Consider the following 26,305-nt stretch of genomic DNA (forward strand, 5'->3'; position numbering starts at 1 on the left):
GATGTGGCAAGCTCCGAGGAAATAATGCAGTCCTGGGAAAAAGGTAGATTAATTTGCTTGAAATATTTTTGCTTGTAGGTCTTTGGTATGGAGAGCATAGTGGTCCATTAGTGCACAACCGGATGATGGGATTATCCATCTAGGTAAATGTACATAGTTGAGGGCTTTCACAGACTGTCTCTAAAAAGTCTCTCCTGGAATTTTGAGTGCCATCAGCAATGATAACTGAGGAAGCTAAAAATGTCAGGTGGTGACAAGAGGCAGTAGCCGAGACCAGCTTCGATCAGTATGTCTAAGAAGGTGGAGATGTTATGGTCGAGTATTTCTGTATTTAAATCCAGGAGATATGTCAGCAATGGTAATGGTAGACCAGTAGACTACAGCAGAACTGTTCCTTTCGCCTGCTGGCCTTTTTGGGTTTCCACAAATTGATTAGTGACTATGTGGGAATAATAAATGCATTTGCAGGGGCTTAGCAAATAATACAAAAAAACAGAAAGACAGAAAGCTTTGTGTTGTAATTACTTTGAGACTGTGCGTGAAGTGTGAATGGATGCAGATATTGAAGAAAATGTCAGTAGTGTCAGCAAATGGAGGGTTTCAAAGAGGGAAACTGTATATGTGGGGAGTGTTTTGAAGGTTAAACTGGTCTAAATATTGAGTAGGTAAACATTATTGGATGTAGCCTTTAATGCTTATCATATCAAGTCTCATGATAGAAGATGAGTGGCTGGTGATCCAGAATGAGAGCATTGGTTATTACTTAAAACAGTTCCTGACTGTGTGGGATCGGTGTATGATTGCTTTTCTTTACTTATTTGTTTTAACTGAATACAAAGTCACTGTTTAACAAAACAGTTTTGGCACAATCTTTAAATATAATCTTCAACACTCACTGGAGAAATTAGCCAGGATTTCTTCCGATCATATCATTTTTGATAGAAACTTAAAAATGCCTTTGGAATCCTTTAATTGTACTATAGACAATTTTCTTAGATCATGGGCTTCAGAGCGCCGTAGGCACTTTCTTAAAACCCAGATTCCCCAGTTCAGTTTCTGCTGGATGTGGTACATTGCACTAAGCTAAAATATATAAAAGTATATGCTACAACATTTCTTTATGTGCTTCTTTTCTTTGATTTAAAATTTCACATATTGTTAGGTATCTATTCTTGATCATTTGCACAGGGAACCTTCCTCTAAAATCCCTGACTGTGAGATGGAAATGTAATCCCCTTGGCTCCCCTCTTTGTAGTCTTTGCCATGCAGAAGCTCAGAACTCTTTCTACGAATTGCATTTGTGTCCAGCACTAAGGGTGTAACAGTGCATTTTTTTACATCAGTTTCTTATTGATTTTAAAATGAATACACATCTTGAATTGATTCAATTGTTAAATCATCATTTTAAGTAAGCACATTTGTTATACAATATTCCAAAGTTTTAAGTTTTTTTAAACAATGTTTTGCAAGATAATGCTAATTTTTATTTGTGTTCCTTTTTGCATCTACCTCTTTTATGAGTTCTTTATTAGAGTTTTGAAAGATAATATTGTCTATTTTGAATAGTGTGGAGTCTTGCAAATGCATTTTAATATCATTGTTTTATTTTGTATTTGAATCTATTGATTGGATAGATTGTCAATATCAGTTTAGGTAAAAAATCAATCTGAAATATAATCTTGACCTTACTAAATACAATTTTGTTTTGTATCGTACAAACTAGTCTTTTGTTTAAGCAAATTGAACATAGGAACTTTTTAATATGATGCTTAACAAGTAAGATATATGCTAGTGCAGTCTAAAACTTAGAACAAAGCTACATGATAATGTACAGTTTTTTAAACTACCAAAAAAGGACACAGTGCAAATCTCATTGCATTTTTGTATTGCTGTATTAACAAAAGTCCTTCTTTTTGTCTCTTCCAGTCTCAGACAAGCATCAGTTTAAGAATGAGCAAGTTTTGTACAGGTTTCGATATGATGATGGAACATACAAGCCAAGAAGTGAATTAGAAGACATCATGTCTAAGGTAAAGTACAGACCATATGCTAAATAATTGTATACCCACTCATTAAAACCACCGTTGCATTTAAACACTTTTAGTGACTCAGCTCAGTAATGAGCAAATAAAATGTGTAAAGAGACATAGCCTTTGAATGTTGGGCGGTCTACTGGAAACAATGAGTGACAGAGGCCAAATAAGGCTGGTATAGGTCTTCTGCACCAATATTAAATTGTTTCTCTTTATATTGCCCCATTTTAATATAAAGCATCCTGCCCTTAGTAGATGAAAGGTTCTAACAACATTAAAATGTTTTTCTGTCATGCTGAAACAGTCATTAAAGACCAACTCTCTCTCCCAGGTTAAGGACCTTTGGCTCTCGCCTATTACTCCACTTGTGAGCTTTTAACAACTTTAATAAACCTTGACATTGGGCAATAACTTTGTAGTATTGACTTAAATATGATGCTGCATTTAAAATAGGAATTCTAGAGAGCACTTACAGATTGGAAAATATTGTATTCTGAAAAAAGACAAGGGTTGATGGTGTTCAGTAGTACTGCTACAAAAAAATGAAGAATAGTGATTTCCTTCTTCTACAAAGGAAACGTTACAAATTAGCAACCCATTTTCTAAGTCTGTACCCGAAGGATGAATCTGTGCTCTGATCTTGGTGAACAGAAGACTCAAGGTTTAGTACAGTAACTTCCTGTACACTTTCTAATTATTGTTATTATTAAAAAGTGAAACAGATGATCAGTGCATAAGAATAGAAAAACCTTTAAAAAGGGAGGCCTTGAATTACTTCATACGCTGTACAAATAATGATTTCTAAGCTGCTTTGTTTAGCTTGTTGACCATGCAACCATGTATCTAGCAAATTGTTAAATGTTTATATAATTCTTGTAATAGCGGTCATATGAAGCTTTTTAATGTTATGTTGATTAAGTTGACAGGAGTAAAAGTAATACACACAGTTTTGTTAAAATGCAAATATGAATGCATTGCTATGTCTTTTTTATATCTAAATAAGAATCGCTTATAAATATTTACATTGATATTTAAACATCCATGTATTTAATTTGTCCTGATTGTATTTTCTTAAAGTTTGGTCCGTTAATATTTTTTTCATTTCAGTGAAATGTTAAAAGCTGTAGACTATGTTAAAACAGGCATGTTTTGTTTTCACTAGGCAAGTCAAATCAGAAGTACTCAAAAACATACATATTTTACCTCATCAACTATGTATTTTCCTATATAGAATATCATCCACTCTTCACAACTATCTGTTTCTTAAACACCTTTTTATAACTTCACAAACATTTTATTAAATATACATGTGCGATTTTTGCTTTACTTTCACTATTCAATGAGAAGTTTCATAAATGTTCCTCCCCAGTCTGAGCACATTACAATTTTGACTACAAACCTTAAAACAATTGGATATCCACTTAAAAAACGAGTTAATATTCATCCCCAGTTAAAATAATTCTGAATGTTTTTTTGTCTATCGTTGATAGTGATCCTTTTAGCTCCAGAATTCCAAATTAGACTAATTTAAATAGTCAAATTTGGAACAATGTTTTCATCTTAAAATATTTTGTATATCAATAAACTGTGATCCTTCCATTGAAAGACTGCAGATTTAACTTGAAAGATATTAATATTAATTCTACAACGTTGCACCAGTGTGAAGTTTTACAAGCACCTCAATTCAACTTCTTAAAAGCAGCTTTCCAGATGTATATTTGTGTTTTTTGCAACTTAATTATAGACTACCCTGGTCATTTTTGCTTCCTCCTAAGGGAACAGAATCCTGCTGTAATAAATTAAGGCGTATTAAGATAAAAGTCACATCCCGGAATATTTCCTTTTGAAAAACAAGGCATTTGCTGTTTTAATTAGTTGACCTTGAATTCATAATTTTTCAGGATTCATTTGAAAGCACCAATTTAGTCAGATCGGCATTAACTAAACACATAAAGGCTACTTAAGGAATGATTTTAGTCCCTGCTCAAAGCTACTCCAGACTGAGATAGAATGATACTCAGATCTGGAACTGAATAGGAGCGTGTTGGATATTTTTCTTCTTTCTTTGTTGGCGTCATAAGGTTGAGCGCCTGCCCAAATTTTAACTTTTGGCGCTTGAATGACTGAGTGTTTCTCAATTAAACATTTTCATACAGAGTATGTTCTACTAAGTTTTTTCCTGGTGGATTTCATACTGCTGAGTTTGCAATTAATTAAAAGAATGCTCCTAATTTATTGCAGAGATTCAGAGTGAGAGCAGTCAAAACCAGAGTCGGTGCCACCACTGAAATGACAGCATGCAAACAAGTAGAGTAGAGGGGTTCATTCTTGAGTATCACCTCCACCCATTGGCACAATGCTAGAATGCACTAGCTGTGATCATAAGAAGTGGATTGGTAAGAATGGGGTTAGAGGGGGGGATCTCGTCTGACCTTAAAGAAATGCCTCATGTTGAGAACTGAAATGTTAAATGAGTGTAACTGGGCACAGTTAGTGTTAAAGAAGTGGAGCTAGTGTAATAGCAGGGCCTAGTTGAAAGAGTAAAGGCAGTGGATAATTTGATAGGATGAGGGGAGAGCCAGGGTTTTAAAGGAGGAGCTATTGCTGGATACGGTAGGCGTTTTCCTTGTGTGGGACAAAACCCTCCATCCTAGTAGTGATGTGATATTAAACACAGTTTTCTGAGCCACTTATAAAAACATGCTGTTAAGACTACAATCCTTTAAAAGTTTTTAAAGTAATAATCTATGCTAGCCTTCATATAGCTGACTCCTGCATTTTTCATTCCCAGGAATGTTTTTGTTTATTATAGCTTACATTTATATGCAGATTGTACATGGATAATCAAAAACAATCGCATTATCAAACACCAAATCGATAATACTTACTTTTTTAATTATTTGACAGGGTGTAAGACTTTACTGCAGACTTCACAGTCTCTTTGTTCCGGTGGTGAAGTAAGTTTATTTTTAATTAATGATTTGTGTTTTCATATTGCTCAAACTACGACTGTTTATTATTGCAAATAACAGGTGTTATTACCCAATTCAGTGTAATGCATTTTATAGCTCTCAGAAAGATGAAAGGCTGAGTCAGCATTGAAAGATTAGAAGCTGGTTTCTGGATTCAGGAACAATATTGCAACGATGGCACCTTTGATCTATTTCCCGAGTTTAATCAGTTAGTCATTGAGAGTAAGAGTTTCTACTTCAGACTGTTTGACCATTCTCTCTCCGGAAAATGTTAAGACCAGCATCCACACTGCTGCACAAAACAAGATCACGCACTGTTCTCTGTCAAAGTCACACCTACATAGTGGTAAGTGATGGCCTTTTACGAGTGCTTGAATCTGTAAAAATAAAACATCTCTGACAATGAGCTTATGTTGCTTCTGTCAAAAACATATATACTGAATAGAAATTGTACACATAGATGTGTGCCCCTTTTTCCTTTCTGATCACACTAGCAGGCGATTTCCCTCAAAGCCCTGTCTCCCAGATGTGTCTCTGGTTAGATTGGGTTAGGTTTCAGACTCTTGTTAAGGCTAATCTTTGAATCACTGTCATTTTTGCACTAGACATCCCAAAGGCCTGTCTCCTGGTATACTTAAAACGTCTCTTGACAGGACCCTTTGCACTCCTAGGGATCTTTAGTGTTCACTCCAGCAGTCTGAGGTTTGAGATGGTCCTGCTCCATGAAAATCTTCACTGTAAGCTAGCACCTGTCCCTTCGAGCTAAGTTCAGAATATAATGAATACCTTAAATGAATAACAATTTAAACCTGGTAAGATGTGAAAATCCCTTTCCTCTTCTATATTCTGCACAGAATAAGATTCGAGAGTGATGATGGCATAAAAGAAAGTTTCCTTTGTAATGGAAAATATACAGAATCCAGTTGGGGCCTCTGTCTCCATCATCTTCTAGTTATTTTCAAGGCTGTCCCCTCACTCACCCATTACTTAACACACATTAAACCCCAGTGTGTTTTTGATCACTATGGACGTCTCCCACGCCATGTAACCTTCTCCTTACATCCATTATTCTGCCTAAACCCCACGCATTCCATGATACTTCATAATGGTGACCAACAATGTTCGTCTGGTATTCCGCCTCCACTCAAGCATGCTGTGGGGTTTCCTGGGTCCATGTGGTCAGCCCAATTATCAGCATCCACAGACTTTGTGTTTAATACATACATACCGTTCCCATAGTACCTGCTAGTAACTGCTCTGTGTGTAAAATTCGTTTGTGAAGAGAAAGGGAAAATTTCACCTTTAACCCCTTTTCTGGAGCGATGCATATACAGGTTGAAGACCCTTTTATACCTATGCCCTATTTGCATATTTGTGAATGACATACCATATAGTTGACCATACTCACATGGGAGTCCATATGCTAAGCCCATCAGAGAATTAAGCCCAAGTATAAACTCGGTGTAAAAACTGTGCTTTGACTGCAAGCTCCTAAGTTTTTACGTCCTGGTCTGAAATGACCTTCAAGCTTATGGAGGTCGACGAATCTTGGGATCCATTGTTTCAGAAGTCTGTGGCCGACGCCCGACACACTGCTTCCCTGTCTTTCCTGCCTTTGTTGTGTTACGACAGTGCCCCAGATTCGACAAGCATGAAACTCTGATGAAGCGATGCACGTTAGGAAGACTGGAGGGGGTGGGAATTTTCGGCCTATATGATTTCAGCTAACCTGACCTCTGAACCGGAGTTGCTTTAGCAGATGTCATGATGCATGGGACACATCATTGTCATGCTAACTTTATCTGGAACATGGATACACTTCATCAATTTCGCGTAACAAAGTGAAGAGTGATATTTTTCTATATGTCACTGCGAAAGTTGGTGAAAGTTGTAGATTTCTACTCTCAAATATTTCCTCATATGGGGAATCGAAAAGCCCACAGGATGAAATTCCTGTGTGCATGATCAGGGGCAGTGAAATGCTAAATATTATATGGTGATAAGGCCAGTTGTTTCGTCTAATTAAAAATAAAAACAAAAATCAAACCAAAAAAAGCAACATTTTCCATTGACCAAACTGCTCGCTCCAGTCTGGACTTCTATAGTAAAGAAACTACCAACCCCGTAGGGTTTCATTTCAGCCGCTGGTTGCACGTGGGGCCCACAGACACTCATTTTTGGGCAATGGTACTTATTTTTCCTGAGCAGGCGTTTTCCAAGAACAAGAGGAGAAAAGGCACACAAAGGGGAAAGAAGGGGGAAGAGACAGACAGAAAAACTGTTAAAAAGGAAGAAGCAGAAACCTGCCTGAGTGAGATAAAGGGGAATGAGACATCTAGTAGTGAATTAAAGAGGCCTGAGGTGAAATGAAGATTATCCAGTCTTGGTATTCGGCATGCTAACTTTTAATAGCGCCAGCCACGGGCTTCTGACCACATATTTGGGCTCCAGCTCTCATTCTTTTACAAATTAAGTACTGCCCGTAATATACGTGTATTGATTTGTTGGTAGAAGCGTTTATTTGGCACACACCGCAAAATTATTCCTTTCATATCATTTTCTTCTAATTTATGGAATTGCCATAAATTTAACATAGAAACTTTAAGCCACTGGGCATGAGCCCAGTGATGGTGAGTCTCATAGTTCCGGATCATTGATGAGAAGCATTAACTGTCCCTAGTGGCACGGCATGATTTAGATCAGACAAACCTGTGAATTTTAGGCATTAAGGGCCTCATTACGAGTACTCGCGGTGGTGGTCTGGTCTACTGAATGCGATGGTCCGACCACCACGTTACAACCCTGGGTGGGTGGACGCCAGGGAACTGCCTGCTCTGCCAGGATCTTAGATCCCGGCAGTGTGGAGGTGGTGAAGGTCCTAATCTGCCAGGCAGTGCTGCAAGCAGCGCTGCCCTGGGGATTATTACCTCATTTTCCGCCAGCGGTTTCATGGTGGTAACACCGCCATGACAAGGCTGGCAGAGAACAGGTGCAGGGGCCCTCCCTGGCCACCACGCTGCAGGCAACAGCATTGCCACCGGCTGGAGACAATGCTGTAGCCTGTTTCCCACTAGGCCAGTGGATGGAAACTTAGGTTTCCACCTGCCGACCTAGCAGGAAACCCAAAATAGCTCCAGCGGGGAGGTCGCCATGTCAGTGGCACCCACCCTGTCAGGAGTTTGGCGGCCACAGTTTTCCTTCACCCAGACTCGCAATGGGACCCAAAGTCTTAAGAAGATCAGCTCATTAGTTGTCCAGGAAGTAGAAAGATGAGATATGAATTGAAGGCGCTCCAATGAAGGTGGAGTCCAAAGCAGCAGGAGATGCTTAAGTCAGACTTTCCTCCGTAGGCAGGATGGGATAGTGGCATCATTTAGCCGAGGTGGCTGTGTGATTTTGCGCTTTAGCGGGTGTTTTACATTATCATATATTATATTGACAATTGTTATTTATTCACCTGATCAAATTTACTACCCTCAGAAGGTGCCAGGTGCTTTACTCTTACAAGTCAATATGAAGAGGATTTCACAAAGTCATCTACTTTGACCGTGAATGCCATGTTTAAAATGTCACTAGCTTTAGAGATGTTAGTTTTCTTTTAGTTGCAAACATTGAAGTAAACAATTGAGTGTTTTCAGTGAAATTTTGGACCCTGTATCTTTTCTGTCTGAGATCAGACTCTAAGGTAGAAGCTGCCTTGGAAAAAAAGGCAGTGGTGGAGAGGAGCGCCATGGATGAGATAGAAGTATTTTTATCAGTTTTATTGTTCACAATACCACTTAAGTTAAAAATATGCCCTGATGTTAATATGGGGTGGGAATCATGGTAAATATAATATCGCAGTTCCATGAGTATTTTTTCTTTAAATGTAACCATTCATGTTGGATTAGGATTGTATGATAACACTAGCATGTGTGCATTTTGTGTCTCTGCTTGCAAAGGTTATATGGTAGAAAATAAGCCACAATAAAATACATTAATCCAAATAGCATTCTACCTGCAAACTTAAACAGAACATGGACATTGCTTTGCTTTTTAGCCGAATGCCAGATTACTTGTGGAATTTCTTTGTTTATGTAGCTCTCTTGCACCTGTGCCCCCACTGCATTCACAGGCGTCACGCTCATAAGTCTCTACTAGACAGCTTGAGTGGCCTCTGCTTGCAGGTGGTCCGGTTGGGTGAGCCATGGAAGGGAATGTGAAAGAACTCTTAACTTTGCCTTAGTGTTCTCGAGTCTTATCACAATGTCACACACCAAGTGCTGGTCACAGATCAGGACAGTGCTCTCTATTAGAATCAGTGGGCTGTTAAGAGTTCAAAGCCGCCACTGCTTATTCCACCATCATCAGTACTTATACTCCATCAAAACTACTCAACCTGTCACCATCACTACTTATGCCACCACCACTGTTCCTTTACTACCATCAGTACTTTTACCAATGCCACTTATTAGGCACTGTGGGTAGTGTAGGATGTAGAATGGGGTAGGGGCATCTGGGCTCAGGCTGCAGCACATGCGTAGGTTGCAAACTGCAGGTCTGGTTGTTGTTGATCAGCATCTTTGGTAATGGCTGCATGGAGCAGGCCAAGCCATGTTACTTTGAAGGTGTTCGCTTGATTTTTTTTTTTTTACACCATTGCTAATTTACTCCGGTTAGGACTTCAGTTTTCATTCACTGTTTACAAGACATCAGACCCGTGCTTCTTTAACCATTGTGCTCCAGCTGAAACGTGTTAATATCAGATTTGGATCATTACTGCGAACTGGAGGGACTACCTCCAGCCTGGGCATCTACTAGAAGCTGCCTTAACATAGTTATTATTTTCATGGGTAATGTATATTCAGTTTATATGGATTCTAATAGTATGGCAATTGTGGGAGGTATACTTTAGGTCTCTGTTACTTTTAGCATTACAGCATCAATAGACGTAGGAAGTGCAGCTTCAGTATGCAGTGCTTCTGGTGAAATATCAACAGTCCCAAGAAATGAAGTTTCAATATATATCACTTCTAGTACCACAACATTAGGAATTTTGGAAGCTGTGCTTCTGTTGCCAAGGCATCAGGAATATTGGAGGTGTAGTTTCAGCACTGATCTGCTTCTAGAACCATGACATCCCGAGACTTGTGAGGCATAGTTTCAGTATGCATTAGTTCTAGCATCATGATATTTATAATCTTGTGAGGTGTAACTTCAGAATGCATTGCATCTAACACCATGACATCTAGAGTCTTGTGAAGTGAAGTCTCAGTATGCATTGCTTCTAGCACCATGACATCTAGAGCTTTCTGAGGTGAAGTTTCAGTATGCATTGCTTCTAGCACAATCACATCTAGAGTCATGTTAGATGTAATTTCATTTTGTCTTGCTTCTAGCATCATGACATCTGGAATCTTTTGAGGTGATGTTTCAGTATGCATTGCTTCTAGCACCAAGACATCTAGAGTCTTGTGAGATGTAGTTTCACAGTGCATTGCTTTTAGCACCATGACTTCTACAGTCTTGTGAAGTGTAGTTTCATTATTCATTGCTTCTAGACCCATGACACACAGAATCTTGGGAGATGTAGTTTTAATATGAATTGCTTTTAGAACCAAGACATCCAGAGTCTTACAAAGTGTAGTTTCTCTGTGCATCACTTTTAGCAACTGGCATCAGGAATCTTGTATTGTGGTGCTGTTTTATTCAATCGATCGATCAATCAATAAATATACTTTTTTCCGTTTGAAGTAGCAAACTAAAAAAGACAATTCCCTAAGAAAAATCGGACAATCCGTTGTTAAAACATTACAAAACATGCCATCAAGAATCCGCAATCATGAGGTTCCTTTGTCTGACAACACAATTTGGAAAGAAAGCAACAGAACACCAAATAAAAGGATCATTTAATAACTGTAAAAACAGAAAAGTGGGCTTAGCCTGAGTAAAATTATTTTCAACTAAAAGTGGCTTCAAAAAAGCGAGATTTGAAATACTTGTAAATTGGACAGAATAAAGTGCATAGTGTCTTGAGTGGCTGTAGAGTCACAAATACAAGGTGAGCGATCCACATCCCTTGAGCATCCCTTGAGAGTACTCAATAAAGGATGAACCATGTTTAACCTGAAATGTTTTAGTAAGTAATTATGGGAGTTAGACATGTATAAAAGAAATGGTTCTATTTACAGAGTAGTCGGCACAAGAATATTTGACTTGTGGCCTTTGATAAAATAAGGGTTTCCCTCTCTTCACATAATTGGCTAAGCAAGACGTCTTTCACCAATATGAGATCTTCTTTCCTGATTCTCTCAGGATTACTAAAAAGGGTTGGTCAGGGCCTGGCCAAAATGGTGGACGGATAGGACGTGTCTCATCATCTCTCCGATCCTGCTGCCAGTGGACCCTGTTCAATCCCCATATCTATAGGCAAGAAGAGCCCCACAATGTCCCCCCATAACCGTGCACAGCTGGGACTGATAGCGATGGCACCTTCGCAGCTGAATTGAAGCCGCAGCTGCACAGCCTTAGGAGATACAAGATGACAGCAGCTGCACTACCACAAACATGACCCATCCCGGAATAGACAGTCCTGCCTCCCACAACCAAGCTGTGGCTTTGACAGAACCGGGGCCCTCCTCCGGTTGTCTATATGCTGGCGGCCCTGTGAGAGACTCACCCGACGCCGCATGGTGCGACTGCCCAGCTCCTCAAGGCTGGCATTGACAGGCTGCCCTTTCCAAGCTGATGCAACTTTGGCTGCGCCGCAGGCGGGACCAAGCCTGTGGCTCCGACAAACGTTCTGGACAGCAGCAGGGCAATGCACAGCCACTGAAGGTAGGCTGTAGCCAAGGAAACCCCTCAAGTGTGCCAGTAACTGTTTCATTTGGGGCACACTCTCCCAGACGCAGACTGAAAGTAGAGAGATCTGGGAGCGGGATGTGAACTGCGGGCCCGAAGGGCTTCGCTTCCATGGCCTACTGGCTCCTACCTAGCTTCCACCTGCAGAGAACCGACCACTCCCTCTGCCCTGCGTCCTCAGGTTTTGTGCACCTATCTACATGAGAAGCTAGAAATAGCGGCACCGGGACTCCCTGCATGCTATAAGACTCTTGTGGCATAGAGACTTGTACGCAGAGCCATAAGGGGCAGACTGTGACTTAGAGGAGGTTGGTGATAGATGCCCTGTGATCTTTAAATACTCACGGGAGCATAGTATCTCTCTTACACCAAGGAGCCTGACACACCTGGGACTTGCGAGTGGCCTCACCCCAGGGTGTACATTGTATCTACACCTCAGTTCCAAGCTACAAACCACTTCCACCCTGAACCTATTGGCCTAGTTTGCTGAGACGTGCTACCCTCTGGGCAGTGGACAACGTAGGCTGCCATTACCTGCATGAGATGATGATCCTCCCCTGGCTAAGACAAGGAGACATCTGGTGCGGGCTTGTGTGCTGACAAGTGGGACTGGCCCCATAATTGGCAACGGAGGGAGATACTCCGCTGCCAGTTATGGGGCCAGTCCGCTGGACAGTGTGAGAGGGAACAACAAATAGGGGCCTGCTGCACTGTGAGGGCCATCCAGAACAGAAACAGAAAGGGTCCAGTGAGGTGTCCCTCAGCAATGGGGAGGGGACCCAGAGAGAGTGTGAAAGCCTACACAAATGGTTGGTGAGCCCCAGTCGTGTAGCAGCACCTGTGCCAGCACCGCAGCTCCCAAAATGCACCCTCCCACCAAGGGCCAACACATCTTAGGAGGCTCAGGACTGTCCTTGAGCTATGATTTCTTCAGTGATTGGGGCTTTTGCCATTGAGACTAAGTATGGCGGTGGCATATACATAAAAAGACCGCTCCCTTAAGGACATGTTCTCGAAGCCAGAACAGAGCTTAGCTGGAGATCAGCCCCTTTCCACTAGCCAGGACCTGTAGACAGATGGAGAGGAGACAGAGGGCCCACTGACCTGCTCCTTCCTAGAGGCCCTGTTTGCATCTCTGAAGCAATCTTCAAACGATTAAAAAAGATCAATCCCAAGATATAAAAACAGTCTTTAAGAAACTGTCTGAGATAGAGTTTCCACCTTGGAGGATGACGAGCTCAGTCAGGATGAAGAGATTGAGCAACTCCAGGAGGAAGTCTTTCGCCTAGGGTACCAACAGATAGACCTACAAGTACAAGCAGAAGACCTAGAAAACAGTTAAAAATGCAACAATATACAAATAAGAGGGTCCCCAACTTCTGCGAAGGGAGATGACATTGGGTCCTACGTGAGAGCTTTCTTTGCACAGATCTTAGACTCTAACCGGGAAATGTACATACAGCTGGATAGGGTGCATATTGTAGGACCTCCATGCCCAGAGATCTCCCACCCAGCGGACATTCGACTTAAGGAGCGGATTCTATGCAGGTCAAGAGAGTTGCATCCCCTGTGGCTCAGAGGTAACGCATTGATGCTCTATCAAGATATTCAGCACTAACACTTCAAAAGAGGTGGGAATTCCACCCAGTCACCATCCACCCAGTGACCACCTATCTCCTGGATAAAGTTATTCCCTTCTGATGGGGTCATCCGTTACGTATTATTTTTCTCTGGGACGAGAAACTTTACCAGCTTTGGTCCTTGACGGAAGCCTGCTAAGTGTTGAAGATCAAGGATGGCACTGACGTTAACGCCAAGAGTAGCCCTAGGGAACAGTAAGCCATGTAGCGCTCTAGATGGCAGAGAGGCCCAACCCCATCCAGAGGTCTCCGACCCTGAAACTATGGTGCAGGAGTGTCGAGCGGTATGGGAGACTCTGAGCGGTGACCCCAATAAACAAGAGACAACCTGAAGTTTGATGGGGGCTCTCTTATTGCATCAGTTTAGTCTGGGGGGGTATGGCAAGGCAGGAAGGGGATGGGGTAATGCAGACTGGGAGGGAGACTTGCCATTGACCCCTAACACTGAGACTTCACTGTGACATCGCTGGCTCCGGTCAGCAGTTTTCTTTACTAGGGACACTTTTTGTATTTGTTCACATTTGGTGTTTTGAGGTGGGGTTACTCACACTTCATATTGATGCAACATGCTATAGATTCCCTCCAGCGCGGAGTCGTCCATGGGGTTGGCAGCCCCAAAAGAACAGAGAATTGGCCTGTAGAAAGGGGGCCACTGGAGTAGCTACTACTCACTCCCTCACCACATGATAAACTAAGGGGTAAACACACTCAGTGTGAAAGGGCTTAGTAACCCAACCAAAAAACAGGTGTTATATCTTACCTAGAACTGAAAGGAGCTGATATATGCCTCCTTTAGAAGACTCATTTGGTCTTGAGTGACTGGCATAAACTTAAGCCTTTCCACAACAATTTTCTTTGGACGGACACAGGGGAGCGATATCTCAAGAAGAGCTCAGTGGCTTAGAGAGATGGGATTGCGAGACTTGTGGAGAGAACTCCATCCCCAGACTTGAGACTACACATTTACTCCCATGCCCTCAAGACTTATGCCCAGCCAGACCATTTCCTGGGGGCTAAGAAGCTATATGCCTTTATTCCTTCCATAGAAATTGAGCCACACTCAGTTTCCAGTGTCTCTAGACCTCGTACTCCCTCCAACGAGACATACACTCCCAGGCTTTGCGACTGAAGGAGACCCTCTTACAAAGGCACAAGGTTGTCAAGAAGGTCACACTGGCAATCACTAACCACTTGACCATAAACGAGACAGCTGATACATCAGACTTGCTTTTGTGGGAGACCCTAAAAGCAGTTATTTGGGGAGAGATTATTGGGATCTCTGCAGCAGATAATAAGTTGTGCCATGACAAACAGGAACAATTACAACAGCAGCTATGAGAAATAGAACACATACATCATCGAACAGGGGGCCATTGGGTCTGGTGGCAGCTAGAGTAGACAACACAAAACAACTTGCGGGGCTAGATCTCGATAAGGCCGAATATTCTCTACTCTTTCTCAGACAATTCTTTTATGTGGGGTAGGGTGTGGGGAGATGGGGGTGGTTACTAGCCAATAGACTGCAAGCACAACGGCAGGATGCAAGAGTTGAGTCCACCGTGGTGGAAGATTGTACTGAGATCGAGGAGGTTGATCCCATCTTCTCCCTGTTCTGTAAATTCTATAAGGGCTCATACTCAGAGCAGTCTCTACCACCAGATAACCCAGACCTTTCCTCCTGGATTCTCGCACACCACATCTGACAGAAGACCAGGCGACTGAGTTGGATCGCCTTATCCAAATAGAGGAATTTATTTCTGCCATTGCCTGTAAAACAAAAACAAAAAAACTTCAAATTGCCAAGGCAGGATGGTTTCCTGGTGCTGTTCTACAAGACCTTTTGTACTATGCTTGCCCAAATACTCACCTGAATTTTCAACTCGATCACCAGCCTTTCCACAGTGACCCCCTCAATGATGGAAGCATCTATAGTTGTCATCTCCAAGCCTGGGAAGGACAAAAAACAATGTGGGTCCTATCGCCCCATTTCCCTACTCAACGTGGACGCTAAGCTATTTCCTAGCATCCTAGTGGCCTGACTGAATTGAGTAATGCCGGGCCTGATGAGGTGGGATTTGTCACGCACTGGCAATGTAGTGACAACACCAAAAGGATTCTTCATGTGATCCACAAAGCAAAGCACTCCAAAATGGAAATAATGCTTTTAGCATAAATGCCGAGAAGGTGTTTGATCGCGTCCACTGGCCATATTTGGCAGCAACGATTACACACTTCGTGCTTTGGGGCACGGTTTGGCTCTTGAGCAGTTATGACCATCCAAGAGTGACTGTTCGAGTTAGTGGTCAGACCTCAGCTCCGTTCCCTATTCACAGGGGAACACAGCAACGATGCCCATTATTGCCCTTGCTGTTTGCGCTATACATGGAGTCATTCACCCAAAGACTGCAGGACAATCCGAGTATCACCAGAATTTGTTTTGGTGAGGAGGAGCACATGACCAGTTTCTACGTGTATGGTGTTATTGTAGCACTGGATAACCCTCTTTGTGCTCTTCCGGCATTTCTGGATGAGGTGGAGGTGTTCAGAGGAGCGGCTGGCTTTTGGATAAACATCCTCAAATCGCAAGCCCTTAACCATTCAGTATCTCCGGATACAGAGACGCAGCTAGCCCTTTGATACCCAATACAGTGGACATCAACATCTTCCCCCTACTTGAGTATACAGCTGGGATCGATGGTGGCAGAAACAGCAACCCTGAACTACCAGACCCTTGACAAGTTAATGGAGATCTGGCCCAATGGAGGTTGTACCATCGATCCTGGCTTGGCTGAGTACCAGAATTAAAGATGACTGCTCTCCAGAGAATCCTTTTCTTCTTTAAGATACTCCAGACTGAACCTCCCGCCAGGACGATCTAGTCTTTGCAAACAACGATACACCACTTTGTCTGGGCGGAAGGGCGCCTGTGCAGGAGTTGGGAACAGAGCTACTGTCCTTCAGCTGAAGTGGGCTAGGGCTCCAGATCCTCTTACTATATCACCAAGTGGCCCACCTCCACTATATGGTGGAATGGACACAAAAAGAATCCAAGAAACATTGGCTGTTTATGGATCGAGCGATTGCAGGAGGCCATTTGTGGAAGGTCCAGTTTATGCCTTGCTTGCAACAAGCTTGGGGCCTTTACTCTTCCCTGGTTACCTGATCTATCTTGAGTGTCTGGGACGGAGTAGCGGTACGCAAGGGTCTTTCTTCATTCTCCTTCCCTTTGATGCCATTAGATGGCAATACAGACTTCACACCAGTCTAGACCAGGCAGGATTCCAACAATGGCAGCGTGTTGCCTGTCGAACTGTTGACCACTCTCTCCTTTGAACAGATACAGGAGGCTTTTGCACTCCCAGAGGGGTAGAAACTACATTACATACAGGTTAGCCACTGGATTTTGCATCCAACCATATGAGCCGGAGCACAACAGCCCCTTACAACCATGTTTGATAAGTGGCTGATAACGAAAACTGTAGATAAACGCCTGGTCACAGAATTACTTAGCATATTATAAACCTCTCCATCACCTAAGACCCCAGGGCACAAATGCTGGGAACTCTAACTGGGCAGGCAGCTGACTCCCAAAGAATGGGAGGAGGTGTACTATAGAGCCCGCTACCCAGTACACAACATAGCTAGTATTGAGACTTTCACCAAGATCATTACCTACTGGTATCTCACTCCTCCTCATTTGCGTAAGGTAAACCCAGCATGGTGTGCAGAATGTTGGCAGCATTGTGGGTCATCCGGGACATTACTCCATCTACTGTGGGATTGCCTCAAGCTTGCACAATTCTGGGATGTGGTACTGAATGACATAGATACACATTTCAACACCCAGTTGGCTCAATTCCCCACCCTACGCAATCTTGGGACTTCCCTGCATCCTTTTTTTCTGGCTTAAGTCACACAGGGGCCATTATATTGGTCTGGTGTTGGGAGCAGCCCACCAGAACATCCGCTTGCACTGGGGTACAGACAAACTCCTGACACATTTAGGATGGCTCCACCACCTATGGCATGTGCTAGGTATGGAGAAGCTCACTCTCGTCTTGACATCTTAGAGCAATTTCTACAGGGTACTCTGGCAGCCGTACATAACCCTCTTGTCCAAAGAATTCCTGCATCTCACGTGTCCCCAATACTTATGTCTGCCACGCTTACCGATGTGTATCACCCTTTGTACAATGGGAGAGCTGACTGAGCAACCCCCTCACCTGATAATTAGTGCCTTATCTTGCGAGTTCATAGGAAGTGAGTAACCTGGGGAGAGGGGAGTGATGGGGGTGGGGGAGGTGTGGAATAGTTGAAACTCTGGTGCACTGTCTATTCTCGACTATTCTCATAAGCGCTACAAGACATTTTTTTTGCCCTGCAAGAATGAAAACAGATTTGAACCATAAAAAGGGTCTGTCGCCTTAATTTAAATAAGTAATTCTTGATATGAGAAATCCATGGTATGCGAGAAACATAATCCAGTCCTAGACAATCTGTTAAATCCCGGCTGGAGCCAGATAGACAACCATAAAATGAGGGCTCACAGACAAATCCTGTCACTCAAAAAGCCCTCGCCTAGCTATTAATGGACACTGAAAGTAGATGAGCTACTGGGGAGTGCTTGCTTAGTAGCCTTGTGAAAAACATGTTCTCATCACATTGTAGGTAAACGGTATTAGCATACACCCAGATAGCACAACCATAAGTCGCTATGGGCACAAGATTCGCTTTAGAGAGCTCGAGGATAGCCCCCACGATTTATGCCCTAACCTGGTGGCAAAGTCAAAAACAGCAGCAGTGCACCTCCTTTCCCTGATCAATAATGGCCAGGTGATGGAGGAATGAAACATGATACTAAGGTTTGAGAAGGTTTTGACTTTGGTAAGTGTGTGGGCCCCTACAGAGGTGGCCTTTGCTTTTTGCACTTCTAGGACCTATTACCATGAAATGTGACTTATTAGAATTAACACAAAGTTCAAGTGTGTCCATATGATTACTGAAAAAGTCCAATAAAATATGAAGTCCTTATACCATCCTAGAACTTAAAACTGTTACCTGCAGCTAAAAGTGCTGGAACAGGATGGGCGCCTAACATAGGGTGATCTTGGCCACCTGCTAGAAGTATCTGCTCTAGTTGGTTAATATAAAGAGTAAATACAAAAGATGCCAAGATACAACCTTGGCTGACCCCCTCCCATTGAGTTAAAAGTGCTCGGTGCATTCTCTTATCAGACCATACCTGTCAGAGGTGCGCAGATGAAGGTGAAGGTCTCTTAGAAAAGTGACAATGTTGTCAATCCCCATGTCCAGTATTATAGTCCACAACTTAACTCTATTGACCCTTTCGAAAGCAGAGCTTAAGCCCATAAATGCCAAATGTACGGCTATGGATCTGGCCACGGTGTACTTATTAAATAAAAGGTACAGGTTTATGCACTGATAAATAGTGCCTTGGCCTATCCTGCAGCTTTACTGGACCTCAGATAGCATCCGTGTTCTTTGGCCCAAGTAGTTAACCTGAATGGAAGCACTTGCCCTATAACTTTGATCTTGGAATCTATCAGGGAAATCGGGCGGTAACACTGAGGATCATCTCTCGGTCCCTTCTTGTATACAGGGACAATAACTGATTTGTACCATGTACTAGAGAGAGTACAGTTAAGAACCACATAAAAATAAATAGTTACAGTTGTAGCCCACAAATCTATAATGGCCATGAATAGGTCCAGCTGGACCCCATTAGGACCCGGAGTGTTACTGCCAGGGAGAGAAGATATAGCACCTCTTACTTCTTTCCAATCAAGAGAAAGAGAAGAGCTGCAAACAGGGATCAATACTGAGTGAAAATCATGGAGTTCAACAGTGGAACACAGCCTGCCATAGATGTCTTCTGTGTGTTCGATCCACTTATCAGCTGGGATATGTAGCTGTAGTGGGTTTCCTAAGTCAGAGTTAAACTTTGAGTGGTTCACAAACCCCCAAAATTGTTTTAGTCCATGAGCGCCAAGTTACTCTACATGCATGCATTGTCTTTTAAAAAGCAATAACATTTATTTCACGGTGTGAAGTTGTCAAATTAACTTGCCCATGTTGGCAAAAACTGTTTGGCCTGAAAGATTCCCACCTATCACTGTTTTCTGTGCAATCTGTCCTTTCACTTCCAGACTTGTATATATTTTCTATTGTCTGAGAGGCAGCAGAGTTAACAATTTTCTTTTCATTCCTTGAAGGGCAATTAACCCTCAGAATACTAAGGCATTAGAAGGTCACTCATTGGTTAGGGACAGGCTGTAAAATGATAGGTGTGTGCTGTGATAAGGTAATCATCATCCCATATCTTTTTATTTTTTCTAAAGAAATACATTGGAATGTAGTTTCCATTTTCTGCATGGCAAAGACCAACGAACTATCAGTTTGTTCCTACCTATTCTTTTTTTATACACTGTGAAGGTCCACAGAGGGCCCTCAACTTACTACACTGAGCCAAAGTAAAAAGAGATGAAAGACTGGAGGGGATATCACTAAATGTGAAGTCATACATTCTAGTATTTTGGCTACCAGTAATATTCTTTGGGGGGGCAAAGAAAGGAGGCAAATTCAAATATCCTGCACTGAACTGAACCCTCCCTAGAAGAGCTTCCTTGCCTCTTCTATCCAAGCATCTACCCATTTATACCTTGTTCTTTCCATCCTTCCACTGATGTCCACCGTTTCACTCTTGCATTCTCTCATCCACTCATTTTTATCCATCATTCAACCTTTCACCATTCCATCCATCTATTCATACATCCTTCATCTATGTATGCATTCTTCCCTATAGCCATCCTTTAGCTTACACATTCATGAATCGGTCCTTTTTGCCATCCATCCATCCGCTCGGATTTCCATTTATTCTGCCATCCTTTAACCTGTCCATTCACCTATCCATTCATTTATTCATCCATCCACCCACTCAGCCATCTGTTCTACACTCTTCCCACATTTCTTTAAGCTTTCCTTCCTTTCATCTTTCTTTCCCTTTTCTATCAACCTGTTTCTTTTTTCTTATAGCATTAATTCTAAGCTTTTTGTTATCAAATGTAGACAGAAGTGGCCCATAATGGGCCCCACCCTTGCATTAGTAGCTAAGGAGGGGAGTGCACTTTGGCCCTGGGGTGGGTAGGGATGTGTGACGTTGTAAGGTAGCAGCAGGACTCGGTTGGACTGAACGATTACTGGAAGTGAATTAAAGGTAGCCTGAGCAGACTCATTTACATTGAGATCTTAAATCTTTACAGTGGCCACAATACTGTAGAATTAGTCACGTTTTGAGGAGCTGGATTTCTGGGCCTGAGCTGTTGGTCTGACTTACAAATAGCAGGTCTCTGACAAGGAGTCAGTGGTCTCTTTAGAATCTACCTTAGTGCAAAGCCACCATCACTACTTTTTAAGGTGTGCCTGCTTCACCAAAACGTGCAACATAGACCTTTCTCTGATACCACATCATGTGCTTCCCAAGTATTTTTTTTTTTAATCTGGGGAATTGCATCCATTAAAATATGGTTTGTACTCTTTCTGTGTTTCACGCGAAACTATATATTTTCCAGCAGGGCTAGTCTCGACTCCTTGTGCTAATACTTGTGAACACTCTTATTTCTGCTATTAGGGGCAGGCCGCACTACTCGCCTAAGACGTACAGTCATGGCAGTGATAATCTTGACGGACACGTGGTCTTTAGCAGACTGAAAACAATGCAAAGTATGAGAGCTCTATATTAAACATTCAGTGGCCTAGCACAGTGTTTTCATTAGTGTATAATGTCTCCACAGGGCTATGGAGTGCTCGTACTCTCTGCACTGATGCAGCCCTGACCTCTCCTCGCAGACTTGGGTGGTTTCCATGGTGTTGGGTAACACATCTGAACCTACCCTTTTAAAGATCTTTTTAGAGACCTCAAACTGTTCTGTCCGACCGCTTATCAAAATAAATCATGGATTGCTCCAAAGAGCTTTATCACCACAGATTGTCGCTCACATTGTTATTGAAATCATTCATACTAAAATCAGAACTACGGCTGTGATAAAGGTCTTCGAACAGGGATAAAGTAGAACGCCATTTGTGAATGAAGTGAAGGGTTCCCAATGGAAGCAGAGATCCTTTAACACCAATAATCCCAGACTAGCTGCCACAAAGGTAATCAGAGCCGTCCATTACATCCTTATTACATTCCACATCCCCATCCAGTGGCACATTCCTCTTCAGCATCATACATCATCCACCCCACATCACCCAGCTCCTTCATCAAACTGTTCCTATTTCCAGGATAAACTGTCTGCTTGACTGGGGGAACAAAGGCTGGCCCTTTCCATGTGCTTTTGCTTGTAAAAGAACAATCCCCCTTGAAGCTAACTAAGTACCTCGGTCGACCAAAATGTTCTGCATGCAACAGAAAGAAAACACCTTCACACACTCAAGCCACAATCTCTACTCTGGGAGCAGTTTTCTTACCTCTTTTACATCTTATTCAGGCAAAGTACATGCTGGGCAGTGACTGCTGATTTAATGCAAATTAGCCTACAGCATCTTCAGGTTCAAGTTAGGTTTCCAAAATATATGATACAAATCCAACACCAGCATTAGATTGAATTTGTATTACAAATAAAAATGAGTCTTTAAAGGGATTCTGTAGCTGGTACAGCTAAAAGTTATAGGTTAAAGTATAGACTACTTTGGCTTTTCCTATGTGCCTGCTACTGTCTGACCAGTGACAATGTTGTTTTGGGCCTAGTCACTGGTCGAGCATGCCATTTCCAATGTCAATTTATGGAGCATATGTTCCAATCTTAAATATTGTGTCCTCTACATTGTGACCTGCAAGTTGTGCTTAAGGGGTGACTTATGTAATGTTTAATATCCGGGTTTCCTAATAGTCAAAAGAGTGATTTTTGGCAGGTCTGTTAAGCAAGGTTCAACCTGCTGCAGTCAGGTTATAATGGCTTGGCCTGAAGCCATGTTTGCACTTCCACTGTAGTGGATAGTGCAATAGGTGCTGCAATCCAAAGGTGACATTTAACTTTGCATGCCCACAGTGTATTTCTGCATCATATATTGTGGCGTTATAGAAAAATGAATTGTGCCAATTAGGTTTAACCCAATTTCAACCTGTTATAGGGATCGGGGCACACACACTGGGGACTGGACAGAAGTCTGTAATTGCACAGGGTCGAAAAAACTAGCAGCATCATTGCAAAAAAGAAATCAGTGGTGGCCACGCAAAATAGGACATTTTCTAACACACTGATAGAGAGCTTTTCTACCCATTTGGTGCAGTCAATGCACTTTCTGGATTGTTGAGTAAGAAGTTATTCAATGTGTGTCATTTTTACAGTGTTCCATAGCCTTAACAAGGTCATATAGTGCTTGATTATTAAGCTAAAATGAAGTACTTTCTGTTAACTTTGTAAACTAGCATGATGCCCATGCACAGATGTTGAAATTGAGGGCTTAGGCGTTTGCAGAGCATTGGTGGGTTCTTCTCCCATTCCCACTTGTATATGCGCACTAGTGCCTTTCGTTGCCACAATTCAAGGAATGTAGTCACTGGACTACAATTGTGAGCCTCTGCAGTTAAAGCTAGTGAACATTAGGGCACCTACGTGGCAGTCATCTTAATGAATTAAGTAGTTTTTTCACAATACTTTGTAAAGGATTCTGCGGGTATCAATACATCTGAATACTTGGTTTAAAAATTCAAGTCCTGGATCTTTCTCATTCATGGGCCGGTGGGTAGGCATCTGCGTTTCTGGGTTCTTTTTACCAGCAAAACATGAAACACATTTGAATAAAAATGCTGAATTATGGCTCATTTTTAAGGGCTGTGGCAGTAGGTAATGGCCCTCTACTGAGTTATAGTCTGAACTTCTGGCACTAGTAACTGCTATATCTAGAGGCATAAGGGATATAACGTTATGTAGTCATGTTTTCCACACACTGTTCATATAATATGTTACATTAAATGGGGAAAAGCAGGAAGGCACTTAGAATGTTGGAGCAGCAGGTCTTTATCAGCCATTCCTGTCTCCCTGACGCTCCATTAGCTTTAATAGAGCTCCCAAAATTCCAAAGTCCTTTTATTTTTGATGGATTTTCTTAGATGGTGAAAAGATTATTTTCTTAATCAGACACATGACATTCGTTGTTTATGGAACTCAATGGTCACTGTTTTTTCTGGTTAACTTTGACATTTTTCAGCGACTTTTATAAAAAGAAAATGCGTTCTGTTTTGGCATGGCTAGGGTAATCCTGGCTAATACGAAGAATGTGCAGAATATATTGGTGATGTTGTTAACGTTATCAGTCCTAGCTCTGTTCGCATCCTATCTTGTTTTTTCAGTTCTGCAACGAATGACTAACAAGGCCTATGTTTTTACAGCTTCAGCAGTTCTCTTTCAATGAAACTGTATTTAGTATGTTTTGTTTGATAAGACTGAGAGTCGCCTTCCTAATGTTGCTGGTTCTCACCATTAACATTAGTTTGCATGAAAGGGGGCACAGCTCATAAACATTTTTAACACCTGGGGGTCTTACATTCCATGTCATTTTTCTGTAGCAAACATTTGTTTTTTAAACTCACAGGGTTTGTAATACCAACAATGTATTTTCGCTGTTTACTAAACCCATTTTGCAATTCACAAACCCCTTTCTAAATCGCAAAATGGGTTTTATGACTCATTCTGAGTCGCAATTAAGAGGGGGCATAAAAGGGGTGTGTCCTGCTAACTGCGACTCACAATGAATGTATCAATTGTTTTTGACCGTTATTGTGGTCGCAAACAATTGAAAAGTTACTGAGTCTCCAAAGGAAGTGGTAGCTTTTTTACAAATGTGATGCTGCCCATGTGAAATGAGAAGCAGATAAACACCACCTACCTGGGGAGCCATGATTTAAAGACTAACTTTCTGCACCATCACCAATCTTAATTCACCTGTTCTATCAGTAGTTTCCCTATTCCCTATTTCAGCACTTCCTTTGGCACTACTAACAGCAACACACAAGCATTATCATCACAACAGTCATGCAGTCCTGTGGTATGCAGTTTGCACTGATTGTACAACCCCCAACCTGTTTGAGCAAGAGCATGACTAAGGAGGTGCTCCAGGAGATATCCACCTGTTCTACAGATTGATGGCAATGTAATTCTGGACTCAACTTTGCTGAGCCTCAGTCCCATCCATCCAACGTCCTTTGGTTCAGGAAGACTGTGCGTCAGAGAGGCAGATGGGAGAGCAGTAATCTGGTGTAATCCCATGATGAAAGAAATTGCGTTACTGGTTGTCAGGGTGAAGCCACGAGCAAACCCTAGATTAACTTGTGCTCATTCCTCTGGGAGCTTGGCACAGAGCAGTCGGGCTTACAAGGTGTAAAGTATTAATGCAATAATTCACACAGTAATAAAGTGAAGTGTAACACAAAAATCCCACACCAGTTTGGCAAAATAGAGTAAAATTTAACAAGTCATTTAAGACCAAAACAACAAAATCCTATCAGAGCCAAAGAGATCTAAGTGAAAATAGCACCAAAAGCACAAAGTGCCAATCGTGGTTATTTTCTCATGCTAGACCAGAACTAAGTCACAGGTTCAGGCCAATCGCCATGATGTGCAGGCCAGCTGCAGGGACCCAGTTAGACCAGCTGAACAAAATACCTTAAATCCTGGTTGTGGAGCGTTGTGAGATCCTGCTGCAGAGATGTGCCACACAGCGGTGGTTCTGAAGGCCTGCGAGGCTGCGATGTGAGGTCCTGCATCATCTTTGAGAATGCTGCAGACGAGGGGCTGATGCAAAGTCCTGTGTCCAAAATGCCTCGCTCACCCGCTTGTTCTGAAGAAGATGCAGGGCTTGAAGTATGGAGTCATGCATCATCGTTCAGGATGCCGTTGATGAGGGGCTTGTGGTGAAAAGGCCTGCGTCGGAGATGCTTCATGCAGCGGTTCCGAGGCAGAGTTTTGTGAGGTAATACGTCATTTTGTGGTTTTGATGCTGCGTTTTCGGAGGTGATGTGTTGTTCTGCCTCAGGTTTGCTGGGACCACAGCTGGGCTGGCAGGGAACCTTAAGGCCCACTTCTAAGAGTCCAGTACTGGGGTGGTACCACTTGGAAGGGAAGGAGTCACAGCTGGCAGAGTCCTGGTACTGGGAGAAGGTTGTTGGAGCTTGTTCTGTCCCTAAGGCTCTTATCAGGAGGCAAGTGAACTAGCCCTTGGAGTCACTCTGATGGTCCTGGGTTCAAGATGAAGGTCCACTCCTCACTCATGCAGGAGGGCAGCAGGGCAGCAGACAGTCCTCCTTGCAACAAAGCAGCACAGCAGCCCTTATTCTGAGTCTTCCACAGAGCTGGAAGTGTACTGAAAAGTTGGGTTTGAGGGTCCATTATACCTGGTGCCCACTTTGAAGTAGGAGAAGGTTCTGGAGGTCTCACGCCCCACCCTCACCCACAAAGTGTCAGCCATCCCCTTCCTTCCTGCCCTGGCCAAACAGCTTGCCTTAGGATGTAAGATTAGTGACAAGCCCTTTGTGTTTTCAGGCAGAGCCTTTGTGATATGTATGTGTGGTAGGTGACAGCCCCACCTCCTTATCAAGTCAGAGAGGGCCCATCCTTGTTTCACTGTCTGGACCGACTGCCAGTTGCACCTAGTCATGTGACCCAGTAAAAAGGCTGCAGGCATCGAGTGGTTGAAACAAGAAAATGCCTACTTCCTAGAAGTGGCATTTTCAAACTTGTAACTTAAAATCCTACTTTGCTATTAAAGAGGACTTTAAATTACAATTCTTTAGACACCA

At 42.5% G+C, this 26,305-nt stretch overlaps 1 protein-coding gene across 2 annotated transcripts in view; it reads left to right on the plus strand.

The window, feature by feature from the left end:
* The window catches only part of PREX1 (phosphatidylinositol-3,4,5-trisphosphate dependent Rac exchange factor 1), a 718,002-nt gene that overhangs the window by 483,447 nt on the left and 208,250 nt on the right, over positions 1-26,305 (plus strand). For both annotated transcript variants that reach the window (XM_069243446.1, XM_069243447.1), the window contains exons 13-14: positions 1,927-2,030; positions 4,941-4,990. In XM_069243446.1, the coding sequence (XP_069099547.1) occupies positions 1,927-2,030; positions 4,941-4,990 (154 nt within the window). The remainder of the gene's footprint in view (positions 1-1,926; positions 2,031-4,940; positions 4,991-26,305) is intronic.

The sequence above is a fragment of the Pleurodeles waltl genome, chromosome 7 (genome assembly GCF_031143425.1).
Source record: "Pleurodeles waltl isolate 20211129_DDA chromosome 7, aPleWal1.hap1.20221129, whole genome shotgun sequence".
Classification (NCBI taxonomy): Eukaryota; Metazoa; Chordata; class Amphibia; order Caudata; family Salamandridae; genus Pleurodeles; species Pleurodeles waltl.